The sequence below is a fragment of the Ranitomeya variabilis genome, chromosome 1 (assembly GCF_051348905.1).
Source record: "Ranitomeya variabilis isolate aRanVar5 chromosome 1, aRanVar5.hap1, whole genome shotgun sequence".
NCBI lineage: Eukaryota > Metazoa > Chordata > Amphibia > Anura > Dendrobatidae > Ranitomeya > Ranitomeya variabilis.
In genome coordinates, this window is record NC_135232.1 from 1111698174 (window position 1) to 1111714414 (window position 16241).

The 16241-nt window shown below is 47.0% G+C and overlaps 1 protein-coding gene across 2 annotated transcripts in view; it reads right to left on the reverse strand.

Moving 5' to 3' along the window:
* Positions 1–16241, reverse strand: part of NSD2 (nuclear receptor binding SET domain protein 2) — a 113376-nt gene that overhangs the window by 79816 nt on the left and 17319 nt on the right. For both annotated transcript variants that reach the window (XM_077280188.1, XM_077280189.1), the window contains exons 2-5: positions 2542–3137; positions 2152–2305; positions 1124–1287; positions 370–822 (exon numbers count right to left, since the gene is read on the reverse strand). In XM_077280188.1, coding sequence (XP_077136303.1) covers positions 370–822; positions 1124–1287; positions 2152–2305; positions 2542–3078 — 1308 coding nt within the window. In that variant the 5' untranslated portion in view covers positions 3079–3137. The remainder of the gene's footprint in view (positions 1–369; positions 823–1123; positions 1288–2151; positions 2306–2541; positions 3138–16241) is intronic.

Sequence of the window (16241 nt, forward strand, 5' to 3'; positions counted from 1 at the left end):
ACACAGCAGTACTGAGCAGTGTAGATGTGAGCCCAGCTCTGGGGTAAACTAAACAATAAAAAGCAGAAGCACAGTCAGTGTGTGCTTCTGCCTCTCCATGAACATCTATAAGCAGCTGTAACCTGATCCCTCAGTGAACTTAAAATCCCATCTTCTCTCTCAAGACAGATTTTAGCAGTATTAAAGTGAATGATGAATTTAGGAGGCAGAGGTGAGAAAGATATGGCTCATACATGAAGAAACCGTTTCTTATAGTCACTTGTGCTATACATTTATGTCAAGTTTGTTAAAATAAAAGAATCCCCAAATAAACCATGTGCAATACTAAGAAACTAATGCCGCAAGGTAAGGAAAACACGGATGACCAACCTCGTCTTTGTGCTTCTGGCAAAATACTAGAAACTGGTTCACAGCATCTCCCTTTCTTCCTCTTGCACCGTGCCCTCCGGATTTCCTTTTCTGCGGAGGTGACGTCATGCCACTTTTCGGCTCCGAGCTCGCGGTAGTGGTTTTCCAATCAGGGTCAGTGTCTTGACAGCTAGAAGATGAATTCCTGGACGCCCTCCGCCTCTTGCTGGGCACTTCATCATCTTTCTTGGGGCTCTCTGGTGGCTCGTCTTCTTCATCATCTTCTTCATTGTTAGCCTCCACGGGGATAGCCGCTTCCCCGGATACTTTAGGGTTAAGATGGGGACGGTCCTTGATGTAGATGAAAGTAAACTTATCCTTCCTCTCCTCCTTAGACATAGATATCGCTTCTTTAGCTTGCTCTATACCCATGTCCCATTGGGTTTTAAGTTTACCGGAGATCGGTTTTAAAAGCTGAAAAACAACAACAACAACAAAAAAAAACATTAAAAGGGCAACTACATCACGGCAGACCACTAATATTAATTGGTGGGGGGCCAAGAGCTTCCAAAAATGCAAGGGAACCAGTGGTAAGTATTTCTGGGGCAAGTGCCGCCGCCAAATAGGGGATTCTGCACTAAACCGAAGATGCATCATTCTGGGGATGGTGAGGGGGTGACTTACAGATATAGGATCACTTATAAAGATAGAAATAAGCATTGGGGAAAAAAATTTGCAAAACATACAACAACAAACATTGACGTCAGTTACACACCTTGAGTTTTTCAGCTTTGGGCGCTTGTTTCGCGCTCTCTTGGCACAGACGATCGTACTCGTGCTCTCCTTTGAAGTTCACTAAACTCTTCTCAAATATCCAAGCTCTTTCAGGTGCGTTGCCAAAAAACTGCACGTGGTATTGGCGGATACTCTTTTTTTGCCCTAAAAAAACATGACAAAACATTAGCACCTAAAAAGCGTTTGTCATGGTCAAATTCATATCTACAGACAAATGTTGGTAACGACCGCAATGACTAGAGGCTACAAGTAAGAGCATGAGTGGAGGGGCCCAAACGCTGAGAGTCCCCCCCCCAATCCCAGACGCCGGGAGCCCCCCCCCCCCGCCAATCACAGACGCCGGGAGTCTCCCCCCACCAAACCCAAACACCGGTAGTCCACCCCGCCAATCTCAAACGCCAGGAGTCCACCCTGCCAAGCCCAAACACCGGGAGTCCCCCCCCCCCCCACCAATCCCAAACACCGGGAGTAAACCCCCCCCCCACACACCAATCCAAAACACTGGGAGTCCCACCGCCAGTCCCAAACACCAGGAATCCCACCGCCAGTCCCAAACACCAGGAATCCCACCGCCAGTCCCAAACACCAGGAATCCCACCGCCAGTCCCAAACACCAGGAATCCCCCCGCCAGTCCCAAACACCAGGAGTCCTCCTCCCCCCCACCAATCCCAGAGACGCCGGGAGTCCCCCGCGACAATCCCAAACGCCGGGTGTACCCCCCCACCAATCCCAAACGCCGGGAGTCCCCACCCCCGCCAATCCCAAACACTGGGAGTCCCCCTGCCAATCCCAAATACCGGAGTCCCTTTGTCAATCCCTAACACGAGTGTCTGATTGGCTCACCATTGTGGCCACATATATATGGAGGTCACACTAGCAAAATGAATGATGGGTGTGGCAACAATTCATCTTTTTAGGTGGATGTATAGGGTCTTACCGATTCAACAGATATCTGTGACCCATCAAATGTGGATATATATTACACCCGATATAAGAGAAGATTTTACCTTTCATCTTAGTGTGGCTGTGCAGGACAGGGTCGGACGTCACCATACATGGCCACCAGGGATAGCCGGACACTTTGGACCAAACCAAATCTCCAACTGAGAATTTTGTTTCTTCATGTTCTTGGAGGTCGGAGGTGTTCAAATCCGAAGACGACTATGGGGATAAAATAAATATTACAGCAAAGATTCCTCTGCCCAGAACAAGGCGACTTAAATTGTGCATGCGCCGATCCTATACCCTATACCGTATGGCACAAGCAGGAGATTATGACTGCAGTGTGGATGACGAAGAGGACAACATCCACGGCAAGCAAGAGAAAAAGGGCCTGCTTTGCTAAACTAGTTTGCTAGCTTATAAAACACAAAGTTTAGGTTTGGAAACACCAATACCTTCTCTTCAGGGGCTTCAGATGTACTGGACTCTTCTGGAGTGGTTTCCTCACAGGTTTTATCCTCCTCATTTGGCTCCAACTTTATACTTTTCCGTTTCCTTCCTCTCTTGCCTTTTGTCTCCGTCGCCTGGGGTTTCGGAGCTTCTTCCCCTTGCTCTCCACATATAGAAGATTCGAAAAGGGGTTTCCCGTTCATGTAGGTTTTGGTGATTTTCAGTTTTATCTCTGGGGATCCGTTCTTGGTTGGAGTGGTGTTGGGTGGAGTCTCAAGGCCTTGAATTTCTTGTGCGTCGATACGCACTTTGGCTTCTTGAGCTCCCGATTCCCCATTAAAAACCCGAGACGTCAGATCCTTCAGTTTGTCCGTCGGCAGGAATGGCAAGGCGTCATGGCCGTTCAGCTTCTGTATTACTCCCTCTTTTTGTATTGTGGTGGAAATCTGTGCTCTTCCCAGGAAGACCGAGCACTCCCGACTCACTTCTGGGGTTGACGTCTTGGCGGCGGGATTGGGAATGATATGAGGAACTTGCTTCATTGTGCTCAAGTGTTATAACTTCTGTGCAGAACTTCAAGTAGTCGTCCGGACTCACACCACTGCAAAAACAAAAGTGGGTAAAAACCTTCAGAAACTGGGTCCTTCTTCAAAAACAAACCATGGGCCAAGACGACACAAATACTGTATCCCATTGTCTTTACCATCCTACAACATACATTATATGGACCATTTCCCATAAAGCCAGCCACACAGGTTAAATAATTTTATACTGGACGTTTAAAGACACAGCGAGGGCAAGCTTTTAATAGGGCAAAAGGGGACAATTTTTTTTAAAAACATTTCTTTATAAACTTTTCTTTGAAAGCGGCGACTTAAACTGGAGTGTACACATGAACAGAGGAGATGATAGACATGGCCATTGGGTGGCCATACACATTAGATGCAAGCCGATTGCAGCCTGTACTCACTAATCCTTAGACATAAAATGTTAACTATCAGAAGATTATCTCCCCCAACGTCATCTGCCCTGTGGCCCAAATACATATTAGATGGTCAGTGGTCCTGCCAAAATATGTGCAATACACATGGCCAAGCTTAGCTTTAGTATAATACTATTATACTCCATGTACAATTACTAAATGCCCAGTCCGGTTACTTAACCCCTTCACCCCCAAGGGTGGTTTGCACGTTAATGACCGGGCCAATTTTTACAATTCTGACCACTGTCCCTTTATGAGGCTATAACTCTGGAACGCTTTGACGGATCTTGGCGATTCTGACATTGTTTTCTCGTGACATATTGTACTTCATGTTAGTGGTAAAATTTATTCGATATAACTTGCATTTATTTGTGAAAAAAACGAATATTTGGCGAAAATTTTGAAAATTTCGCAATTTTCCAACTTTGAATTTTTATGCCCTTAAATCACAGACATATGTCACGCAAAATACTTAATAAGTAACATTTCCCACATGTCTACTTTACATCAGTACAATTTTGGAACCAAAATTTTTTTTTGTGACGGAGTTATAAGGGTTAAAAGTTGACCAGCAATTTCTCATTTTTACAACACCATTTTTTTTTAGGGACCACATCTCATTTGAAGTCATTTTGAGGGGTCTATATGATAGAAAATACTCAAGTGTGACACCATTCTAAAAACTGCACCCCTCAAGGTGCTCAAAACCACATTCAAGAAGTTTATTAACCCTTCAGGTGTTTCACAGGAATTTTTTGAATGTTTAAATAAAAATGAGCATTTAACTTTTTTTCACACACAATTTATTTCAGCTCCAATTTGTTTTATTTTACCAAGGGTAACAGGAGAAAATGGACCCCCAAAGTTGTTGTACAATTTGTCCTGAGTACGCTGATACCCCATATGTGAGGGTAAACCACTGTTTGGGCGTATGGCAGAGCTCGGAAGGAAAGGAGCGCCATTTGACTTTTCAATGCAAAATTGACTGGAATTGAGATGGGACGCCATGTTGCGTTTGGAGAGCCCCTGATGTGCCTAAACACTGAAACCCCCTACAAGTGACACCATTTTGGAAAGTAGACCCCCTAAGGAACTTATCTTGATGTGTGGTGAGCACTTTGACCCACCAAGTGCTTCACAGAAGTTTATAATGCAGAGCCGTAAAAATAAAAAATCATATTTTTTCACAAAAATGATCTTTTTGCCCCCAATTTATTATTTTCCCAAGGGTAAGAGAAGAAATTGGACCCCAAAAAATGTTGTGCAATTTGTCCTGAGTACGATGATACCCCATATGTGGGTGTAAACCATTGTTTGGGCGCATGGCAGAGCTTGGAAGGGAAGGAGCGCCATTTGACTTTTCAATGCAAAATTGACTGGAATTGAGATGGGACGCCATGTTGCGTTTGGAGAGCCCCTGATGTGCCTAAACATTGAAACTCCCTACAAGTGACACCATTTTGGAAAGTAGACCCCCTAAGGAACTTATCTAGATGTGTGGTGAGCACTTTGACCCACCAAGTGCTTCACAGAAGTTTATAATGCAGAGCCGTAAAAATAAAAAATCATATTTTTTCACAAAAATGATCTTTTTGCCCCCAATTTTTTATTTTCCCAAGGGTAAGAGAAGAAATTGGACCCCAAAAAATGTTGTGCAATTTGTCCTGAGTACGCTGATACCCCATATGTGGGTGTAAACCATTGTTTGGGCGCATGGCAGAGCTTGGAAGGGAAGGAGCGCCATTTGACTTTTCAATGCAAAATTGACTGGAATTGAGATGGGACGCCATGTTGCGTTTGGAGAGCCCCTGATGTGCCTAAACATTGAAACTCCCTACAAGTGACACCATTTTGGAAAGTAGACCCCCTAAGGAACTTATCTAGATGTGTGGTGAGCACTTTGACCCACCAAGTGCTTCACAGAAGTTTATAATGCAGAGCCGTAAAAATAAAAAATCATATTTTTTCACAAAAATGATCTTTTTGCCCCCAATTTTTTATTTTCCCAAGGGTAAGAGAAGAAATTGGACCCCAAAAAATGTTGTGCAATTTGTCCTGAGTACGCTGATACCCCATATGTGGGTGTAAACCATTGTTTGGGCGCATGGCAGAGCTTGGAAGGGAAGGAGCGCCATTTGACTTTTCAATGCAAAATTGACTGGAATTGAGATGGGACGCCATGTTGCGTTTGGAGAGCCCCTGATGTGCCTAAACATTGAAACTCCCTACAAGTGACACCATTTTGGAAAGTAGACCCCCTAAGGAACTTATCTAGATGTGTTTTGAGAGCTTTGAACCCCCAAGTGTTTCACTACAGATTATAACGCAGAGCCGTGAAAATAATTTTTATTTTTTTTCTCAAAAATGATTTTTTAGCACCCAGCTTTGTATTTTTACAAGGGTAACAGAATAAATTGGACCCCAAAATTTGTTTTCCAATTTGTCCTGAGTACGCTGATACCCCATATGTGGGGGGGAACCACTGTTTGGGCGCATGACAGAGCTCGGAAGGGAAGGAGCGCCATTTGGAATGCAGACTTAAATGGATTGGTCAGCAGCCGTCACGTTGCATTTGCAGAGCCCCTGATGTACCCAAACAGTACAAACCCCCCACAAGTGACCCCATATTGGAAACTAGACCTCCCAAAGAACTTATCTAGATGTGTTTTGAGAACTTTGAACCCCCAAGTGTTTCACTAAAGTTTATAGCGCAAAGCCGTGAAAATAAAAATTCTTTTTTTTTTTCACAAAAATGATTTTTTTAGCCCCCAGTTTTGTATTTTCACAAGGGTAACAGGATAAATTAGACCCCAAAAGTTGTTGTCCAATTTGTCCTGAGTACGCTGATACCCCATATGTGGGGGGGAACCACTGTTTGGGTGCATGACAGAGCTCGGAAGGGAAGGAGCGCCATTTGGAATGCAGCCTTAAATGGATTGGTCTGCAGGCGTCACGTTGCATTTGCAGAGCCCCTGATGTACCCAAACAGTACAAACCCCCCACAAGTGACCCCATATTGGAAACTAGACCTCCCAAGGAACTTATCTAGATGTGTTGTGAGAACTTTGAACCCCCAAGTGTTTCACTACAGTTTATAACGCAGAGCCGTGAAAATAAAACATCTTTTTTTTCCCACAAAAATGATTTTTAGCCCCCCAAATTTTTATTTTCCTAAGGATAACAAGAGAACTTGGACCCCAGAAGTTGTTGTTCAATTTGTCCCGAGTACGCTGATAACACATATGTTGGGGTAAACCCCTTTTTGGGCGCACGGGAGAGCTCGGAAGGGAAGGAGCACTGTTTTACTTTTTCAACGCAGAATTGGCTGGAATTGAGATTGGACGCCATGTCGCGCTTGTAGAGCCCCTGATGTGCCTGGACAGTGGAAACTCCCCAATTCTACCTGAAACCCTAACCCAAACACACCCCTAACCCTAATCCCAACGGTAACCCTAACCACACCCCTAGCCCTGACACACCCATAATTCTAATCCCAACCCTAATCCAAACGTAAATGTAATCCAAACCCTAACCCTAACTTTAGCCCCAACCCTAACTTTAGCCCCAACCCTAACTTTACCTCCAACCCTAGCCCTAACCCTAACCCTAACCCTACCCCTAACCCTAACCCTAAACGTGACTGAAATACGTGGCACTGAAATACGTGGCACTGAAATACGTGGCACTGAAATACGTGGCACTGAAATACGTGGCACTGAAATACGTGGCACTGAAATACGTGATACGTGGCACTTAAATACGTGGCACTGAAACACGTGGCACTGAAATACGTGATACGTGGCACTGAAATACGTGGCACTGAAATACGTGGCACTGAAATACGTGGCACTGAAATACGTGGCACTGAAATACGTGGCACTGAAATACGTGGCACTGAAATATGTGATACGTGGCACTGAAATACGTGGCACTGAAATACGTGGCACTGAAATACGTGGCACTGAAATACGTGGCACTGAAATACGTGGCACTGAAATATGTGGCACTGAAATACGTGATATGTGGCACTGAAATACGTGATACGTGGCACTGAAATATGTGATACGTGGCACTGAAATACGTGGCACTGAAACACGTGGCACTGAAATACGTGGCACTGAAATACGTGGCACTGAAATACGTGGCACTATGACTGTCAGAAAATGTTCATTAAACGGTTAGGGGTAGAGTTAGGGTTAGGGTTTGGATCCCTTTATCACCTTGATGGTGGTGGGTGGCTTTTCAGTGTGTTTAAATGCATGTGTTTTTAACGCAAACAAACGCATGTGCTTAAAAACGCAAGAAAATACTGCAGGTTGTATTTCTGAAAATGAACGCATGCAGAAAAAAACCGCATGCGTTTGAAAACGCGACCAAACGCGTACAAAAAAACCGCATGCGTTTTCAATGTTAAATATAGGGAAAAAACGCATGCTTTTTTTGTGCAAAAAACGCTGCAGACAAAAACGCAAGTGTGAAACCAGCGACGCTTTTTATAGCAAAAAAGTTTTTGCGTCTCCACATTTTGAGACCTATAATTTTTCCACATTTTGCTCCACAGAGTCATGTGAGGTCTTGTTTTTTGCGGGACGAGTTGACGTTTTTATTGGTAACATTTTCGGACACGTGACCGTTTTTGATCGCTTTTTATTCCGATTTTTGTGAGGCAGAATGACCAAAAACCAGCTATTCATGAATTTCTTTTGGGGGAGGCGTTTATACCGTTCCGCGTTTGGTAAAATTGATAAAGCAGTTTTATTCTTCGGGTCAGTACGATTACAGCGATATCTCATTTATATCATTTTTTTATGTTTTGGCGCTTTTATACGATAAAAACTAAAATATAGAAAAAATAATTATTTTCGTATCGCTTTATTCTCAGGACTATAACTTTTTTATTTTTTTGCTGATAATGTTGTATGGCGGCTTGTTTTTTGCGGGACAAGATGACGTTTTCAGCGGTACCATGGATATTTATATCAGTCTTTTTGATCGCGTGTTATTCCACTTTTTGTTCGGCGGTATGGTAATAAAGCGTTGTTTTTTGCCTCGTTTTTTTTTTTTTTTTCTTACGGTGTTTACTGAAGGGGTTAACTAGTGGGGCAGTTTTATAGGTTGGGTCGTTACGGACGCGGCAATACTAAATATGTGTACTTTTATTGTTTTGTTTTTTTTATTTAGATAAAGAAATGTATTTATGGGAATAATATATATTTTTTTTTTATTATTTATTTAGGATTTTTTTTTTATTTTTTTTTACACATGTGGAAAAAATTTTTTTTAACTTTTTTACTTTGTCCCAGGGGGGGGACATCACAGATCATTGATCTGGCAGTGTGCACAGCACTCTGCCAGATCGACGATCTGCTGTGCAGGGCTGCAGGCTTACCAAGTGTCTGCTCTGAGCAGACACTCGGTAAGCCACCTCCTTCCCTGCAGGACCCGGATGCCGCGGCCATCTTGGATCCGGGACCTGCAGCCAGGAAGGAGGTAGGAGACCCTCGCAGCAACGCGATCACATCGCGTTGCTCCGGGGGTCTCAGGGAAGCCCGCAGGGAGCCCCCTCCCTGCGCGATGCTTCCCTATACCGCCGGTACACCGCGATCATGTTTGATCGCGGTGTGCCGGGGGTTAATGTGCCGGGGGCGGTCCGTGACCGCTCCTGGCACATAGTGCCGGATGTCAGCTGCGATATGCAGCTGACACCCGGCCGCGATCGGCCGCGCTCCCCCCGTGAGCGCCGCTGATCGGTGATGACGTACTATCCCGTCGGCGGTCATACGGGCCCACCCCACCTCGACGGGATAGTACGTCAAATGTCGGGAAGGGGTTAAAGAATGACTCTATGGAATTAGCAAATCTTCTCAAAATTTAATGTGCCAACAACTTCACCCAAAACGTCAATCGTTGCAACACTCCGAAAAATCACACACAAAAAAAACCCCTAAGGCTATGTGCACACGTTGCAGATTTGCCTGTGGAGTTTTCTGTGCAGATTCTGCATTTCTTGGCAGAAAACGCAGGTAAAAAACTGCACGGATTAGATGTGGTTTTGATGCGGATTTTCATGCGGATTTGTGTACGTTTTGTAGGCTAAATAAAGATCTATTATTGAACAAAAAAAAAGTACTGTGACGTCTGTCATGATTGATGCTACCTATGCTAATAGGTTGTTTTATGTTGTGGTTTCTGTAATATTTTCAATAAAAATTTATATAAAAAAAAAAAAAAAAAAAAAAGAATTGTGATGAAATTTCTTGTCCAACCTCTTCATTTACATACTCCATTGAACAGTGTTTACACACAGTAAGATAGAGGATAGACCTATAGATAGAGGATAAGACCTATAGATAGAGGATAAGACCTATAGATAGAGGATAAGACCTATAGATAGAGGATAAGACCTATAGATAGAGGATAAGACCTATAGATAGAGGATAAGACCTATAGATAGAGGATGCATTATAATAAAGAATAAAATGATGAATACCAGGTCTGCATCCAGTCATGGAAGCCCGGACTGGACCACTGGTCATCTGCTCCGTTCAGGGAATCATTGTCACCCAAGACGACAGACCAACCAGGAAAGACCCGTAATTCACGACTCGGCCGTATGAGATACCGTATACCCGGCTGTACGGTTTTGCCATCACACATTCATATCTTTACTTGCAAATGCATTAAAAAAAATACATGGGGGGTAGGGGGCAGCTGATAGACGCAGACGCCAAGCTCAGGGACTCCGGCACTTAGCCGCTTCTCTTCCCACTGCCCTGTAGAAGTGGCATATGGGGTAATAGTTTGGGGGTGATTCCACCTTTGAATTGTAAGGAGACATCAAGCCGGCTTAGTAATGGAGAGGCGTCAATAAGAAACCAATCCATTACTAATCCTATAGTTGTGAAAGGGTTAAAACAGACAGCCAGAAAAAAAAGTATTTTAATGAAAAAACACTACACAGTTTTGCCAATCCATGCAGTGCCCTCGATCTCCTGAAAAAAAGGAGATTTTTGTGTACTCACCGTAAAATCTCTTTCTCTTAGCCTCTAATTGGGGGACACAGGACCATGGGTGTTATGCTGCTGTCCACTAGGAGGCGACACTATGCATAATCTGAAAAAGATTAACTGTGGCTCCTCCTCTGCAGTATACACCCCTGGACGGCGTCAGCCATCTCCAGTTTTGTGCAAAAGCAGTAGGAGGAACGTAACATGAATAACATAATTATGCCTGTAAGAAGGCAAATATGTACGAGCTCAAGAAAACAATATGAGAACTCAACAGTTACAACGGCCCGGAAAGGGCAACAGGGTGGGAGCTGTGTCCCCCAATTAGAGGAAAAGAGAAAGATTTTACGGTGAGTACACAAAAATCTCCTTTACTCTGTCACCTCATTGGGGGACACAGGACCATGGGACGTCCTAAAGCAGTCCCTGGGTGGGAAGCAATGGACGAATATTGTGCAGACAGGCCCGTATACTTAGGGCACCGCCGCCTGCAGAACACATCTACCCAGGCTCGCGTCCGCTGAGGACTGGGTATGAACCCTGTAGGGTTTAGTAAACGTGTGTAGGCTAGTCCAAGTGGCCGCCTTACACACTTGTTGTGCCGAATGGCCCAGGAGGCCCCTACCGCCTGTGTAGAGTGTGCCGTAATACCAGCTGGAAGAGGAGAATTCTTAAGGCGGCTGGCCACTTGTATGGTGGATTTGATCCACCTGGTAAGGGTAGCTTTGGAAGCTGGCAGACCCTTGTGGCCGCCTTCCTTAAGGAGGAAAAGAGAATCAGACCTCCGGAAGGACGCAGTCCTAGACACATATATACACAATGCCCTGACAAGGTCAAGCGTATGCAGAGCCTTCTCCACTCTATGAACCGGTACCGGACAAAGGGATGGTAGTGAAATTTCCTCATTGAGGTGGAAGTTGGACACAACCTTCGGAAGGAAGGATTGGACCGTACGAAGAACTACCTTGTCCTGGTGAAAAGCCAGGAAGGGCAGTCTGCAGGAGAGTGCTGTCAGTTCAGACACCCTGTGTAGCGAAGTGATTGTCAATAGGAAAACCACCTTCTGGGAGAGAAGGCGGAGCGGGACCTCCTTAAGGGGTTCAAAGGGTGGTTCCTGCAATGCTGTCAGGACCAGGTTGAGGTCCCACGTTTCTAGTGGTCGTCTGTAGAGGGGAACCAATCGGGAAACCCCCTGAAGAAAAGTCCTTACTTGCGGCTTGGTAGCAATGCGCCTTTGAAAAAGCACTGAGAGGGCTGACACCTAGCTCTTAAGCGAGCCCAATGACAGCCTGGCCTCCAGACCGGATTGGAGAAAACCAAGTATTTTGGGTAGGGAGTGGGGTCTGGCCACGAGATTCGCACCAGGTAAAGAAAGCTTTCCAGGTACAGTAATAAATCTTGGCAGAGGCTGGCTTCCGTGCCCTGATCATGGTTCCAATGACGTCCGGCGAGAGCCCTGCCTGGGTTAGAACCCAGGTCTCAAGGGCCACGCTGTCAAATTGAGAGCCCCCCTAAGTTCTGGTTGTAGAACGGGCCTTGTGATAGAAGATCGTGGCGGTCGGGGAGACGCCAGGGGGTGTCTGCTGTAAGTTGTACGATGTCGGCGTACCATATACGTCTGGGCCAGTCCGGTGCAATTAGGATGGTTGGAACTCCCTCGTTTGATCTTCCTCACCACTCTGGATATCAGGGGGAGAGGTAGAAAAATGTACAGAAGCTGGAACTGGGTCCAGTCCTGAACCAGAGCATCTGCTCCGAGCGACCGCGAATCGTGTGTTCTGACCATGAAGTTGGAGACCTTGGCATTGAAGTGGGATGCCATTAGGTCCACATCCGGGGTCCCCCAGCAATGGCAGATCTGGCGAAAAATTTCGGGATGGAGAGACCACTCTCCCGAGTCTATTTCTTGTCGGCTGAGGAAGTCTGCTTCCCAGTTGTCCACACCTGGAATGTGGACCACCGAGAGAACCGACCCTGTGTTCTCCGCCCAGTGGAGAATATGTGACACTTCTCGCATCGCCTGGGTACTGCGGGTCCCCCCCCTTGGTGATTGACATATGTATGCCACAGCTGTGGCGTTATCTGACTGTATTCTGATGTGAGAGGCTGCCAGTAAGTGATGAAAGGCCCTCAATGCCAGGAGGATGGCACGAATTTCCAGGATGTTGATGTGCAAATTGCCTCTTCTGAGAAAAAGAGGACTTAACTCTATAGCACCACCTGTTGGAAGTAGCGATCCTACAAGTCACAATCAACCCATTAACGAGTCGTGCAATATGACTTAGGATAAAAGCCAAATCAGTATCTCAATTCGCAGACACGGTGTTTCGGGCTGTTGGCCCTCGTCAGTGCGAAGCATGAGAACTGATTTGGCTAGGTGAGAGGCTCTGGACTGGGGTCTAAGTGGTAACATTTCTCCTTGTGGAGAGTGACATACCAGCTGGCTTGTCAAGGATGGACATGGTCGCTCCTACTGGGGACCACTTGCCCTGTGGTGTAGGTGCACTGCATCCCAACCCTTCAGGCTCGCATCGGTGGTCAGAACTTTCCAATGACTTGTGAGAAAGGATTTCCCCTTTGCTAGCGAGGTTGGCTTGAGCCACCAGTGCAGGGACCTCCTGATTGACGTTAGCCGGAACTCCCTGTCGAGAGAGAAAGGGTTCTTGTCCCAGAATTTGAGGATGGCTAGTTGGAGAGGCCTGAGGCGAAACTGGGCAAATGGGACGGATTCTATTGCTGCCCCCATCCTGCCGAGGACTCTCATGGCAAACCGGAGAGATCGAGGGGGTTTGCGGAGGAGGGTGCAAACTCCTAGACGGAGAGCCAGTGCCTTGTCCTTGGGAAGGAGCACTAGACCCCTGGAGGTGTTGAATAGCATTCCCAGGAAGGTCAGAGACTGACTTGGGGTTGGTGAAGACTTTTGCAGGTTGACTAAACATCCCATGCGACTCAGAGTGTCGGTTGTGATTGAGACGCTGAGCTCGCAGTCCTTGAAGGTGGGAGCCTTGATGAGTAGATCGTCCAAGTATGGAACGACTAGTATGCCTCTGGAGTGCAGGACGTCCATGGTGGCAGCCATGACTTTGGTAAACACTCTGGGAGCCGTGGCGAGTCCGAACGGGAGAACCACGAACTGGTAGTGGTCCTGGTCGATTGCAAATCTGAGAAATCTCTGATGAGCAGGTGCAATCGGTATATGCAGGTATGCGTCTTGTATGTCTATGGAGGCGAGATATTCTTCCTTCTCCGTGGACGCAATGATGGACCGAAGTGACTCCATGCGGAAGTGACGGACCCGTACGTATTTGTTGAGTTGTTTTAGGTCCAGTATGGGCCGCACGCTGCCTCCTTTCTTGGGGACTACGAATAGATTGGAGTAGAACCCTCGGAAGCGCTCGGCCGTGGGGATCGGTACTATGACTCCTGCTTGAAAAAGCGAGGCGACCGCTTGCTGGAAGGCATGAGCCTTGGCTGGTGGTTTTTGGGGGACAGAGAGGAAGAATCAGTTCGGTGGGTTGGAGGTGAAGTCTATTTTGTATCCGGAAGACACTAGTTCCCTGACCCACCCGTCTTCTGTAATAGGCAGCCATACTTGATGAAAGAGCAAAAGTCGGCCGCCTACGGGTGTGGTGTCTTCCGGGGTCCATGAGTCATGATGAGAAAGTGAGATTTTCCTCCTCCTCTGGGTTTAGACTGGGCTGCCTTTGACTGCCAGGTCTTGTCCGACCTTTGCGTTGATCGTGAGTTGTCCCCGCGTGGGGAACGGTTACGATTTTGTGCTGGACGCAAGACGGACCAGCCCGAAGAATTCCGAAAGGATCGGAATAGAGTTTGGTTACGCTTCTTGTAAGTGCGTTTAGGTTTAAGTTGGGGAAGAGAGGTACTCTTAGTTGGGGAAGAGAGGTACTCTTACCCCCGGTGATGTTGGATATCATCGTGTCCAACTGTTCACCGAAAAGTTGCCCACTTAGGTAGGGGAGGTGTGTGGGGGATTTCTTTGAGGCTGCGTCGGCTTTCCATTCCCGCAGCCAGAGGATATGCCGAATTGTGATGGCGTTTGATGTTATCCCCGCTACACCCCTTGCTGAATCCAGAGCTGCATGAAGCATGTAATCTGCTACGACTGCTATTTGAACCGCTTGGTCCGACAGCTCAGGAGCGGATGCTTGGAGGCCAGCTTGTAAATTTTTGGCCCAGGCCAGAACGGCCTTGGCAGCCCAAACTGACACGAACGCGGGAGCAAGGGATGCCCCTGCGGCCTCAAAAATTGAACGAGCCATGCGTTCTACCTGCCGGTCTGCTGCATTCCTGAGGGTTGAGCTATCTGGCAGTGAAATAAGGGTCTGTGCTGCTAGTCTAGAGACTGGGGAGTCCACTTTGGGTGGGTCTGTCCACCCCTTGGTATCCTTCTGCGGGAAGGGGTACCCCGCCTCCAGATATTTGCGATTAGCGAATTTTTTCTCAGGATGCGAGAACTGCTTTTTAAGGATCACCTTAAACTCTGGGTGGTTTGAGAAAACCTTAGGCGGATTCAGAGGTCCTTCAAAGGAAATCTTGTGTTCTGGGGCCTCTGGTGGCGGATCAGAAATGTCCAGCACCCGATGGATGGAAGAGATTATGTCCTCAACTAGCGCTGTATTGCTAGGGGGATTGGGATCAGGGACCCCCTCCATTTCCTTGTCTGAGTCGGAGTCACAGATGCCTTCCGAATCCTGTGTATCACTGAGGCGTCCCCTGCTGGGTGAGCTGGGGAGGAGGCCTTCTCTGGTCGGGGACTGCGGAGATCTGCATTGTCTGTCCCTAGAAGGGGACAGTCTAGATGACCTGGAACTACGGTGTCTCTCCCTAGAAGGGGATGACGAGTGCTATGGGATGACGTAGATGGACTGTGGGTCCGCTTGCGTCCTGACCTAGACGTGGATGTGCCAGGTCGTCCTGTCCCTGAGCCAAGCTCTCCCTTTGCTGGGTAACGGTCATAGCCGAGGCATGACTCTGCAGAGCCTGAAGCAATGTGGAGGTTAGGTTATCTATAGACTGCGTCATAGATTGCGACATCTGAGTGACCCATTCCAGCATGGCATTAGACACCGACTGCATTGGCAGGGGCCTCTTGGGGCTCTGACAAAGTAGTCTGAGTGCAGCCCTGGCAGTGTGGGTATATACTGCCACTGGGGAGAGCGGTCCTGCAGGCTGTGCAGAATGCATAATAGCAGTCCTGCCTGATTCTCTTGGACCTTGAGCCCGGCATAGGGCTACTTGCAGATGGACCTTACAGGGGTAGCTATGCAGAGGATCCTATAGGGGAGCCTTATAGGGAATATGGATTCACAGCCGAGTAAAACAACCCAGCTGTGATCTTACCCCACCAGTTTGCCCCTAGGTCCAGCGCCGAAGATCCACAGTCCTGTGCCCCCCGGAGACTGGCTGGCCTGATCCTGCTGACCGGGAGATGCAGGGTTAATCCTTGCTGCAGTAGAAATGGCCACCGAGGAGAAGAGGCAGGGGGAGAAGGGGGGCGGAGAGCTGAGAAAAACGCGGCAAAGCTGTGTAAAAACGTGCCCTTTCTGTCTCGATCTGCCCCCTCTATGACACTGTAGAGCAGAGGTGTCAAACTGCATTCCTCGAGGGCCGCCAACAGGTCATGTTTTCAGGATTTCCTTGTATTGCACTGGTGATAATTTAATCACCTGCACAGAATGATTCCAGCACCTTGTGG